We start from the raw sequence: 13,553 nt of genomic DNA, 5'->3' as shown, positions 1-13,553 counted from the left end.
TTCAGTTTAGTTCAAGAATTCCCAAGTGATATATAACATTGATGTTACCCTTGGTTGCCTCCTAGAAATTGTAGATAGATTCTTCTTGTTGAAGACACCATGAACTTTTGGGACACAAAATTGGTACACAAGGTTGGAGGTGTCTAGCTGAATCTGAACCAGAAACCACCTAACTGAGGTTCTAGGCAAGCTGACAACAGAGAGCAGAGGAAAACAATCCATAGTCCTACTCAGTTGTGATCCTATAAAACCATAGCTCTGAACACCATGGCAAGATCCCTAATGGTGCAACAGTGGCATGGCCGTCTTGTAGGAAACCAACAACTGTGTAATTGGATATAAGTTCTGCTCAGTAGGAGGGAAATCATGCCTGGTTCTAGAATCTTAATCAAATACTCATGGCTAGTGAGGTCATGGATCATAGAGGAGAACCTAAGTGGCTTCTTTTCTAAATCAGTATAATTTCTAGGTTCATTTTAAATATACATTATTATATCTACAGATAAATGTTGCTATCACCATCATAAAAGAAGCTGCTTCTTCTTCTTCTTCTTCTTCTTCTTCTTCTTCTTCTTCTTCTTCTTCTTCTTCTTCTTCTTCTTCTTCTTCTTCTTCTTCTTCTTCTTCTTTTCTTCTTTTTACAGATGAGGACCACCAAAGAAATCCAAGATTGATTGGAATGCAGGGAACAACTGACACCATGGGTTTCCATCACCAACTGATCTGTCTGTACCATAACCTCTTTGTTTGAGGGTCTGGGTACATTTTTAGAAGGGGAAGTGGAAAGAATATAAAAGCAAGAGAACCAGGATGTCTATAGTGAGATTTTTGTCTTTAATATATGACAGGAAAGCTGCAGCCAAGGTATGTCATCCACATGGCCTCTTCCACAGTCATGTCAACACCAATTGACATGCCAGCATTGATGGACAAATCTCAAGAGGATCCTCTCCTATATAAAGAGCTTTAGTAATTAATGAGTACTGAGAGAAGGAGAGTCAGTATTTTCCAGGGATGAGCCCCCGATAGGTTAACCAATCCCAAGTGGTCAGATAAACACATTTACACATGGGTAGCACTAAATGGATCCAACAGGTAGTATTTATATATTTATATACAGAAATGTAATAATGATAGTTGAAGAAGAAATCATGAAGTTGAGAAAGAGGAGAAGGCATGGGAGGAGGGGTAGTAGAGAAAGTGATTGAATGCAATGATCGTGTAGAAAATTCTAAAACAATGCACTTTTAAAGAAATTCTTCTTAAAGAAAGAGAATGAAAATAAGAGAGAGCTAGGGAGAGTGAGAGAAGGAGAAGTAGCTGTTCTGAGAGTGTGGAGAGGGCTGAGGAGCCTCTTCTGAGAGCACTCTTCATTTCTGGGCCACACCATTGAGCAGTGTTCTTCCAATCCCAGACAAAGGAAAAGCCTAATCCTTTGTAACCTTAAAGGGGCAGTAGGAAGCTGCACACTATGTGATGTAGTTCAGCGTAGTGTGACAAGGAACATGGAGGAGCATGGGATTATAAACTGAGAGTAATTGGGTCTCAGCACAGACAGCTCCTCCACTCTGCTCTAGAGTGATCTGCAGGAGGTGTGGCCTGATTAAGGCTGTAGGAAAGTGGCCTAAAGCTACAGCCCTGTGTCCTAACACATAGATGAGGTGGCATTGTCTTGACAGTGGACAGGAGGAGGGGGTTGAGAGAATGGCTCCTAAGATAAGAGCTTGAGAGAGGACTTAGGGCTTGCTCTTGTGGGGGTTGTGCAAGGCAGAGGGGGACAGAAGCTAATCTACAGGAAGTTCTCAGTGAAGAGCACACGATAAAGGATGTGGAAAATCCAGACTGTTCTCTCTTCGAAGTCAATCACCATTGGCCATTATATGCTGAAGACCAAAGACCCAGGCTACCAGCTATGAGAGAGTGAGTCTCCAAATGAATATCATACCAGGCCGAGCCACTGAGATGGTTCTGTGGGTAAAGGCACTTGCTGACAAGGCTGATGTGCTGAGTTCAATGTCCAAATCACTCATGGTGGAACGAGAGGACCAACTCCTTCATGCCCTCTAACCTTCTTATGCTAACAGAAGCATTTTCCCACTCACGAAAACACACACATATCCTCTGTCTGTCTGACACACGTAAAATGCATAAATAATGTAAACTTAAAAATAAAACTGAATATTAGCTTATTTTGTTATCTACTGCCATGAGACTCTCTCAAAAGTCACTGTGTTGGTATACTCATCAATGAATGAATGAATGAATGAATGAATTCATCCATCCTTTCAGTTATTCTTCCACAGGAGTCTGAGCCTTTTCTAGGCACTGCTCCTTCCCACAAACATAGGCAGATTTCTTTTTTCTGAAGCTCTAGTTGTCATGGACTGGAAGGCAGACTGGCATCTTGAAAGTAAAATTAGGGAGGGGTTGGCTGGAACCACAAAGGGAATAAAACAAGAAAATGAGAATGGTGGGCTAGGGAGATGCTCAGTGGTTAAGGGTGCTTGCTGCATTCCCAGAAGACCAGAGTTCAGTTCCCAGCATCCATTTTAGGCGACTTCACAAAGCCATGTAATTCCAGCTCCAGGTGATTCCATACAGTCACCTGCCTCAGAGGGCTCCTGTATGCATATAGTACACAAGCACACACATACACTAAGGTAAAATAAACCTCATAAAGTGAATGATAAAGAGATGACCTAGGGTCTCTAGAGGAAGAAGTTAGTGAAGACATTGATCCACCCACAAATGCTCTTCAGAGTGAGCAGAGATTACATAGGGGGAATGACATGGTCAGGGGCACTGACTGAAAATAGGTCATGTCATATTGCTCCCACATACTCCAAAGTCTCCTACCAGTACTACAAACCCTGTGACACACACACTGAGGCAGAGGAATGAACATGTCTGCTTAGGACACAGGACCCAGATTCCTACCAAATGTAAAGATTCCCCTCTTTCTCTTCTTCCAGCCATATTTTTCATTCATTTTTCTGAAGGAAAATTTAGATATTTATTTGTGTGTGTTTAAGTCTGTGTACAACACACATGCATATGGTACCTGCAGAAGTCTGAAGAGGCCATCAGACCTCCTAGAACAGGAGTTAAAGGCCATGATGAGTCATCCCGTGGGTGCTGGAAATTGAACCCACGTCCTCTGAAAGAGCAACTGGTTCTCTTAACCACTAACCCATCTCTCCAGCTTTTTGCCTCACTTTCAAGCTGCTGGTACCCTCCCCACGCTGCTCTGCTCACTATTGGTGCACAATATAGCCCAAGGGGAAAATGTTCCATTTGTTCTTAATGGACAGAGAGTTTCAAGCCTTTCACTGACACAAGGGGAAACTGGGGTTGACAGCCATGGACTTGCACAGTTTGAAAGAGCCGCCAATCAAAACCTTTTGGGGTCTGCATACAGTGTGAGAGGCACAATGTACACCAGTGGATCACTGCCCTTACAGAGAACACCATACAGCTGGGTACAGGATATCTTGAGACTTCAAATCTCAAATGCTGAGGTTGAACCTACACAAACACATGTGTATCACCATGAAAACAGTCAATGGTTTGTGTGACCTCTGGGTGCTAGGTGGGATGTTTTTATGGTACACACACTGGTCTTGACTGTTCCTGCTTCCTGCCAGTATGTTGTGTCCACACTGGGGTTTTAGAATTTAGTGCAGGAAACACCTAGAGTACACAAACTAAAATATATGAATGTTTTATTTGAATTCACACTGTTGAGAGCAAAATATACTTTTGGGGGAAGTAACTCAGCCAAAGAATCACGATAAGCCCAGATTGTGTGGGTCTCACCACAAATGCAGCCTGAGAAAAAGATCCTTGAGACCAAATCTGGCTAAGGGAGCTCTTCAATCTTAATAGAAGAGACTGCCAGGAAGTCCTGGCTCCAGATAACTGTTCCAGGCTCTTGACTCCAGGTGACCTGGGGCAGTGTGAGCAGGGTTGGAATCTGTTACATTGAACAGAATGACTTATGAGCTGTCTGAATCTCCCAGCCATAATCTTGTTTTGTGCCTTGATATACTTCCATGTTACAAAATGACTCAGACCCACAAGGGAAAAAACCCTTTTTACTCTCTCCTAAAGTGTTGTTGCTCAGTGTGTTCTTTATCACACCAAGAAAAAGAGACCTAGAACAGTGAAGAGCAGATGGCACTTCCATTTGAATCACTGTTGTGTCCCCTGTCCTCATGGTCTCTGAAGTTTTCTGGAAGACACTAATTACAAACTGCAAGTGGGAAAGAACACGGGGCATTTGTCTTTGGAGTTGGTTTTGGTTCCTATGATCAGTCTACTTTCTAGTTCCACCCATTTTTCTGCTATTTTTTATTTCTTTGTGTTTACATCGGAATAGTATTCCAATAGATAGGATAGATAGATAGATAGATATGTGTATATAAACACTGTAAACATAAGCTATATTATCTTCTCTAGGTGCAGAAAAACGTCTTTGACAAAATCTAACATGCCTTAATGATAAAAGTTCTTTACAAGAAATAACATTATATAGTGCAGGTAAAGAGAACACATTATTTCCAAAAACCCATGTGCATTTGTAACTAAGCAACTCATTATAGATTAACAAAGTGTAAGCAAGCAAAGTAGTTTTCTCAGCCAGTTTCTCTTAATGGCAGGAAGAAATTTACAAAGAAGGTAGTAATTAGTTTATCATTTATCTTTAAAAGTAATCATGCAAAAAGCTTAAAAGAATTACAAAGCCAAAATTTTCTATAAAAGTCTACCTTAAATCCTCAGAATGCACATTACTCATTTGCAACTTTCAATAAATCTCATCAGGAAGCTGAGGGCAAAAATGGGAATATCATCACTAGCCAGCCTCAATGAGAGTCAGGTCAGTCAGTGCTGCCATTGCTCTTGTTCCCTGACCATAAAAGGCCCTAGCTTAACTACTAAGAGTGTGACTTTCTGAACTTCAGATTGTTCCCTAAGACTTTCTACATCAGATCCAGTAGTAAAAACATCTCAACATAGTTTCACTAACAATTTTATTTTTCCAAATGTTTTCTAAGGGTGATGGTCATTGTGGACAGTCTACATCACTAAGTTCTTTCCTAGGGTGGGGTTTGAATCATTAATCTGCCCCAGCAGCAATGTCTGAAAGAGATCAATCATTATTATTGTGAATGCCAGAAATATTGCCCAGTGAGGGACTGGAAGACCCCTTAGATTTTTCACATAATTTAGATGAAGAGGGATATGAGGGCAGCAAGCAGAGCAGACCTTCATAACAGCGTGAAGTCCTCAGGACACTAGTCCTCTGGCCATGTCACAGTGAGGCTCATTCATGGGCTGTAGTAACCAGTGGGCCACATTCCATGAGTTCTAAAGTCATTTCCAAATGTTGTTCCTCCTGTACGGCCCTCGACAATTAAGTCTAGTGAATTCTCTCCTGCTGAGGAATAGATCTGGATAGCTGTTCTGCCCCAGTGTCAGGGTCTTGTTCATATTTAAGGCTACTTAAAAAAAAACATTTTATTATTTATTTATTTTATTTTTATTAGGTATTTATTTCATTTACATTTCCAATGCTATCCCCAAAGTCCCCCACCTGCTCCCCCATCCATTCCCCCACCCACCCACTCCCACTTCTTGGCCCTAGCGTTCCCCTGTACTGAGGCAGATAAAGTTTGCACGACCAATGGGTCTCTCTTTCCATTAAGGCTTCTTTGTAGACACTGCAGCATTTGTTCCCCAAGTGTGCTGTCATGGGAAAACTGAGACACAGAGAACACAAAGTCCACATGAGCCTCACATAGGCCACAGGCGACAGATGTGAAGCACAAGCTATCTGTCTCCAGCCACGTATCCAGTGTCTCCACCCTGGAGGCCTTCACTGGTGTCTGTGAATCAGGGAGGAGCTGATGTTAATCTTGGTCATCAGCTGCTTAAGGGGACATCTTGTCCAAGAATTGAGCACAAATGGACAGTTAGATCTGACTCTAGACCTAAGTCACCTGCCTCTGGAGAATTTCTGAGCAATTCTAGGTCTGTCAGCCCACGTACTAGACAGGAAATCATGTGTTTCTGGTGTGACTCGAAGTCACTCCTCCTGGAAGGTGAAGGATGGGGTTCTGTTTAGTTCCCCTTACTTCAGTAGGTCCTTCCTGTAACACAGGACTTTTTCTGCTCAGGGAGTCACTGATTTCTTCTTTTTATTTTATTTTACTTTATTTTATTTTTTATTAGATATTTTCTTTATTTATATTTCAAATGCTATCCCGAAAGTTCCCTATACCCTACCCACGCCCTGCTCCACTACCCACCAACTCCCACTTCTTGGCCCAGGTGTTCCCCTGTATTGGGGCATATAAAGTTTGCAGTGGGGCCACTCTTCCCAATGATGGCCGACTAGGCCATCTTCTGATACATATGCAGCTAGAGACATGAGCTCTGGGGGTACTGGTTAGTTCATAATGTTGTTCCACCAATAGGGTTGCAGACCCCTTTAGCTCCTTGAATACTGCCAGTGCAGAGAGCTGGCCGTATTGCACCCCTTTAGCTTTTTCTCTAGCTCCTCCATTGGGGGCCCTGTGTTCCATTTTATAAATGACTGTGAGCATCTACTTCTGTATTTGCCAGGCACTGGCATAGCCTCATATGAGACAGCTATATCAGTGTTCCTTCAGAAAAATCTTTTTTTTTTTGACTGTCCTAAATTGTTTATTGGATACGAATTTTACAAATATCACGTGTATTAGCGGTAACGGTGGAGCTGGCGAGTATTGTGCCTTCTCCAGGCTGCACCACCAATAGTGTGGTGGAACTTGTGGCCCTTTCCAAGGCCACAGCTCTTTCAGCCAGCAGATGTCAGCCCACGCATCTCTCTGTGTTTGTGGACTGGTTTGGTGATCCACTGGGTGTCAGAATTTCTTCTGATAGCTTTATGGAACGGATCAATGAGGATAACCTCAAAAATTTATATGTGGAATCTTCACCAACCCAGTAGGAATTCAGTACTCTCAAAGCCCCACAATGGCGCCCAGCTCTCTCCTCAGCAACAGACTGAAGGCTTCTGGCAAATTTCAGCTGGTTAAAACAATGGTGGAAAGCCGGGCGTGGTGGCGCACGCCTTTAATCCCAGCACTCGGGAGGCAGAGGCAGGCGGATTTCTGAGTTCGAGGCCAGCCTGGTCTACAAAGTGAGTGCCAGGACAGCCAGGGCTACACAGAGAAACCCTGTCTCGAAAAACCAAAAAAAAAAAAAAAAAAGAAAAAAAAAACAAAAAAAAAACAATGGTGGACAGGCTTGCCGTAAGTTGCACCATTAGGAACTGGGCATTTACAACCACCACAGCAGACATGAATCCTGTAAATGACATAACCTTGCTTAGCCTTGTACCCAGTCTTCAGGCCGAGTTGGGCGGAGAGCCCTGTGCAGTGCAGAGAGCTGGCGGTATTGCCAGCATCGGACCCTCAGAAGAAAGCGCATCATGTCGGACTGCTTCTTCCTCCATAGCTCCTGGATGTATTTGTATGCACCCATCTTGGCTCACCTGATGGCTGCCGCCAGAGGAAAGGAAACTTCAGATGGGGTATGCAATAGTGTCTGCATTTGATGGTGATTATGGGATGGACCCCCGGGTGGGGCAGTCTCTGGATGGTCCATCCTTTTGTCTCAGCTCCGTAACTCCTTTCATGGGTATTTTGTTCCCTATTCTAAGGAGGAATGAAGTATCCACAACTTGGTCTTCCCTCTTCTTGATTTTCTTGTGTTTTGCAAATTGTATCTTGGGTGTTCTAAGTTTCTGGGCTAATATCCACTTATCAGTGAGTGTGTATCTAATGACTTCTTTTGTGATTGGGTTATCTCACTAAGGATGATATCCTCTAGATACATCCATTTGCTCAAGAATTTCATAAACTCATTGTTTTAAATAGCTGAGTACTACTCCATTGTGTAAATGTACCACATTTTCTGTATCCATTCCTCTGTTGAGTGACATCTGGGTTCTTTCCAGCTTCTGGTTATTATAAATAAGGCTTCTAGGAACATAGTGGAGCATGTGTCCTTCTTACCAGTTGGAACTTCTTCTGGGTATATGCCCAAGAGAGGTATTGCGGGATCCTCCGGTAGTACTATGTCCAATTTTCTGAGGAACCGCCAAACTGATTTCCAGAGTGGTTGTACAAGCTTGCAATCCCACCAGCAATGGACGAGTGTTCCTCTTTCTCCACATCCTTGCCAGCATCTGCTGTCACCTGAATGTTTGATCTTAGCCATTCTGACTGGTGTGAGGTGGAATCTCAGGGTTGTTTTGATTTGCATTTCCCTGATGATTAAGGATGTTGAACATTTCAGATGCTTCTCAGCCATTCAGTATTCCTCAGTTGAGATATCTTGGTTTAGCTGTGTACCCCATTTTTTCCAATTTTTATTAGGTATTTACTTCATTTACATTCCAAATGCTATCCCAAAAGTCCTTATACCCTCCCCCCACCCACTTTCCTTACCCACCCAGTCCCACTTCTTGGCCCTGGTGTTTTCCCTGTACTGGGGCATATAAAGTTTGCAAGACCAAGGGGCCTCTCTTTCCAATGATGGACGACTAGGCCATCTTATACATATGCAGTGAGAGACACAAGCTCAGGTGGTACTGGTTAGTTCATATTGTTGTTCCACCTATGGGGTTGCAGACCCCTTCAGCTCCTTGGGTACTTTCTCTAGCTCGTCCATTGTGAGCCTTGTGTTCCATCCAATAGCTGACTGTGAGAATCCACTTCTGTGTTTGCCAGGTACTGGCATAGCCTCACAAGAGACAGCTCTATCAGGGTCCTTTCAGCAAAATCTTGCTGGCGTATGCAATAGTGTCTGTGTTTGGTGGCTGATTATGGGATGAATCCCCTGGGTGGGGCAGTCTCTGGATGGTCCATCTTTTCTTCTCAACTCCAAACTTTGTCTCTGTAACTCCTTCCATGGGTGTTTTGTTCCCAATTCTAAGAAGGGGCAAAGTGTCCACACTTTGGTCTTCGTTCTTCTTGAGTTTAAAACGCAAATTGTATCTTGGGTATTCTAACTTTCTGGGCAAATATCCACTTATCAGTGAGTGCATATCATGTGAGTTCTTTTGAGATTAGGTTACCTCACTCAGGATGATATCCACCAGATCCATCCATTTGCCTAGGAATTTCATAAATTCATTGTTAATAGCTGAGTAGTACTCCATTGTGTAAATGTACCACATTTTCTGTATCCATTCCTCTATTGAGGGACATCTGGGTCATTTCCAGCTTCTGTCTATTATAAATAAGGCTGCTATGAACATAGTGGAGCATGTGTTCTTGTTACCAGTCGGAACACCTTCTGGATATATGCCCAGGAGAGGTATTGCTGGATCCTCTGGTAGTACTATGTCCAATTTTCTGAGGAACTGCCAGACTGACTTCCAGAGTGGTTGTACAAACTTGTAATCCCACCAGCAATGGAGGAGTGTTCCTTTTTCTCCATATCCTCGTCAGCATCTGCTGTCACATGTATTTTTTAAAAATATTTTATTAGGTATTTTCCTCGTTTACATTTCCAATGCTGTCCCCAAAGTCCCCCATACCCACCCCTCCAACTCCCCTACCCACCCACTCCCCCTTTTTGGCCCTGGTGTTCCCCTGTACTGGGGCATATAAAGTTTGCAAGTCCAATGAGCCTCTCTTTCCAGTGATGGCCGATTAGGCCATCTTTTGATACATCACATGTATTTTTGATCTTAGCCATTCTGACTGGTGTGAGGTAGATTCTCAAGGATAATTTGATTTGCATTAAGGATGTTGAACATTTTTACAGGTCCTTCTCAGCCATTTGGTATTCATCAGTTGAGAATTCTTTGTTTAGCTCTGTACCTCATTTTTAAATGGGGTTATTTGAATTTCTGAAGTCCAGCTTCTTGAACTCTTTGTATATATGGGATATTAGTCCCCTATCAGATTTAGGATTGGTACAAATACTTTCCCAACCTGTTGGTGGCCTTTTTGTCTTATTGACAGTGTCTTTTGCCTTACGGAAGCTTTGCAATTTTATGAGGTCCTATTTGTCAATTCTGATCTTACAGCACAAGCCATTGCTGTTCTGTTTAAGAATTTTTCCTCTGTGCCCAACTCTTCGAGTTTTTCCCCCACTTTCTCCTTTATTAATTTCAGTGTCTCTGGGTTTATGTGGAGATCTTTGATCCACTTAGATTTGAGCTTTGTACAAGGAGATAAGAATAGATCAATTTGCATTCTTCTACATGATAACTGCCAGTTGTGCCAGTACCATTTGTTGAAAATGCTGTCTTTATTTCACTGGATGATTTTAGTTCCCTTGTCAAAGATCAAGTGACCATAAGTGTGTGGATTCATTTCTGGTTCTTCAATTCTATTCCATTGATCTAACTGTCTGTTGCTGTAACAGTACCATGCAGTTTTTATCACAATTGCGCTGAAGTACAGCTTAATGTCTGGCATAGTGATTCCACCAGAGAGAGGTTCTTTTATTGTTTAGAATTGTTTTTGCTATCCTAGGTTTTTTATTATTCCCGATGAATTTGCAAATTGCCCTTTTTATCTCCGCGAAGAATTGAGTTGGAATTTTGATGGGGATTGCATTGAATCTGTAGATTGCTTTCGCAGGATAGCCATTTTGACTATATTAATCTTGCCAATCCATGAGCATGGGAAATCTTTCCATCTTCTGAGATCTTCTTCAATTTCTTTCTTCAGAGACTTGAAGTTCTTATCATACAGATCTTTTACTTCCTTAGTTAGAGTCACACCAAGGTATTTTATATTATTTGTGACTATTGTGAAGGGTGTTGTTTCCCTATTTTCTTTCTCAGTCCATTTATCCTTTGTGTAGAGAAAAGCCATTGATTTATTTGAGTTAATTTTATATCAGTTACTGCACTGAAGCTGTATATCTGGTTTAGGATTTCTCTGGTGGAATTTGTGGGGTCACTTATATATGCTACTGTATCATCTGCAAAAAGTGATATTTTGACTTCTTCCTTTCCAATTTATATCCCCTTGATCTCCTTTTGTTGTCTAATTGCTCTGACTAGAACTTTAAGTACTATATTGAATAGGTAGGGAGAAAGTGGGCAGCCTTGTCTAGTCCCTGATTTTAGTGGGATTGCTTCAAGTTTCTCTCCATTTAGTTTGATGTTGGCTACTGGTTTGCTGTATATTGGTTTTATTATGTTTAGATATGGGCCTTGAATTCCTGATCTTTCCAAGACTTTTATCATGAATGGGTGTTGGATCTTGTCGAATGCTTTCTCAGCATATAACAAGGTGATTATGTGGTTTTTGTCTTTGAGTTTGTTTATATAGTGTATTATGTTGATGGATTTCCATATATTAAACCATCCCTGCATCTCTGGTATGAAGCCTACTTGATCATGATGGATGATCGTTTTGATGTGTTCTTGGATTCGGTTTGTGAGGATTTTATTGAGTATTTTTGCATTGATATTCATAAGGGAAATTGGTCTGACGTTCTCTTTCTTTGTTGGATCTTTGTGTGGTGTAGGTATCAGAGTAATTCTGGGTTCATAGAATGAATTGGGTAGAGTACTGTTTCTATTTTGTGGAATAGTTTGAGAAGAGTTGGAATTAGGTCTTCTTTGAAGGTCTGATAGAACTCTGCACTAAACCCATCTGGTCCTGGGCTCCTTTTGGTTGGGAGACTATTGATGACTTCTTATATTTCTTTAGGGGAATTGGGACTGTTTAGGTCATTAATCTGATCCTGATTTAACTTTGGTACCTGGTATCTGTCTAGGAAGTTATCCATTTCATCTAAGTTTTCAAGTTTTGTTTTGTATAGCCTTTTGTAGTAGGATCTGATGATGTTTTTTATTTCCTCAGGTTCTGTTGTTATGTCTCCTTTTTTCATTTTTGATTTTGTTAATTAGGATACTGTTCCTGTGCCCTCTAGTTAGTCTGGCTAAGGGTTTATCTATCTTGTTGATTTTCTCAAAGAATCAGCTCCTGGTTTGCTTGATACTTTGAATAGTTCTTTTTGTTTCCACTTGGTTGATTTCGGCCCTGAGTTTGATTATTTCCTGCTGTTTACTCCTCTTAGGTGAGTTTGCTTCCTTTAGTTCTAGAGCTTCTAGGTGTGCTCTCAGGCTGCTAGTGTACGCTCTCTCTAGTTTCTTTTTGGAGGCACTCAGGGCTATGAGTTTTCCTCTGAGAACTGCCTTCATTGTGTCCCATAAGTTTGGATATGTGGCTTCATTTTCCTTAAACTCTAAAAAGTCTTTAATTTCTTTCTTTATTTCATCCTTGACCAAGGAATCATTGAGTAGAGTGTTGTTCAGTTTCCATGTGAATGTCGGCTTTCTATTATTTATGTTGTTATTGAAGATCAGCCTTAGTCCATGGTGATCAGATAGGATGCATGGGATAATTTCAATATTTTTGTATCTGTGGAGGCCTGTTTTGTGACCAATTATATGGTCAATTTTGGAGAAGGTACCATGTGGTGCTGAGAAGAAGGTATATCCTTTTGTTTTAGGATAAAATGCTCTGTAGACATCCACTAAATCCATTTGTTTCATAACTTTTGTTAGTGTCCACGTGTCTGTTTAGTTTCTGTTTCCAGGATCTGTCCATTGATGAGAGTGGGGTGTTGAAGTCTCCCACTATTATTGTGTGAGGTGCAATGTGTGCTTTGAGCTTTACTAAAGTTTCTTTAATGAACGTGGCTGCCCTTGTATTTGGAGCATAGATATTCAGAATTGAGAGTTCCTCTTGGAAGATTTTACTTTTGATGAGTATGAAGTGCCCCTCCTTGTCTTTTTTGATAACTTTGGGTTGAAGGAAATTTTATTCAATATTAGAATGGCTACTCCAGCTTGTTTCTTTGGACCATTTGCTTGGAAAATTGTTTTCCACACCTTTACTCTGAGGTAGTGTCTGTCTTTTCCCTTTGGTGAGTTTCCTGTAAGCAGCAAAATGTTGGGTCCTGTTTGTGTAGCCAGTCTGTTAGTCTCTGTCTTTTTATTGGGGAATTGAGTCCATTGATATTAAGAGAAATGAAAGAAAAGTAATTGGTGATTCTTGTTATTTTTGTTTTTAAAGTTGGGATTCTCTTCTTGTGGATGTCTTCTTTTAGGTTTGTTGAAGGATTACTTTCCTGGATTTTCTAGGATGTAGTTTCTGTCCTTGTGTTGTTGTTTTCCCTTTATTATCCTTTGAAGGGCTGGATTCCTGGAAAGATATTGTGTGAATTTGGTTTTGTCATGGAATACTTTGGTTTCTCCATCTATGGTAATTTTGAGTTTTGCTTTGTTGTCCTGTCCAGCAGGGCCTAGTTATTTGTGTGTACGAGGGGGACCGCAAACCTGGGAGAAAGTGGGAGGGAGGGAAAGGAGAAGCAGAGACCAAGAAGGGGTTCCTATCAAGGTCTTCGTTTATTATTTTGAAAAGCTGGGTTTTAAGCATACATCGAGGGGAATAGGGAGGGGTTGAGGGGGAATTAACAAAGAACAAAGAAGTGGGCATCTGGGGATATGAAGGCCGAATTCAGGCTGCAGG

The 13,553-nt window shown here is 41.5% G+C and overlaps 1 protein-coding gene and 1 pseudogene across 1 annotated transcript in view; one reads left to right on the top strand and one right to left on the bottom strand.

Moving 5' to 3' along the window:
- Window positions 1-738, top strand: part of LOC110297752 (pregnancy-specific glycoprotein 22-like) — a 31,713-nt gene extending 30,975 nt beyond the window's left edge. Inside the window, 2 exon segments of the mRNA XM_021166710.2 lie at window positions 645-698; window positions 701-738. Coding sequence (XP_021022369.2) covers window positions 645-698; window positions 701-738 — 92 coding nt within the window.
- A 6,001-nt stretch (window positions 739-6,739) lies between these two features.
- LOC147003471 (large ribosomal subunit protein eL15-like) lies at window positions 6,740-7,539 on the bottom strand (annotated as a pseudogene).
- Between the last annotated feature and the right edge of the window lie 6,014 nt (window positions 7,540-13,553).

The sequence above is a fragment of the Mus caroli genome, unplaced genomic scaffold (genome assembly GCF_978045245.1).
Source record: "Mus caroli unplaced genomic scaffold, Mus_caroli_1 scaffold_8, whole genome shotgun sequence".
Taxonomy (NCBI): Eukaryota; Metazoa; Chordata; class Mammalia; order Rodentia; family Muridae; genus Mus; species Mus caroli.
The sequence above is the reverse complement of the archived record's forward strand: the minus strand, read 5'-3'. Positions and strand labels throughout refer to the sequence as shown.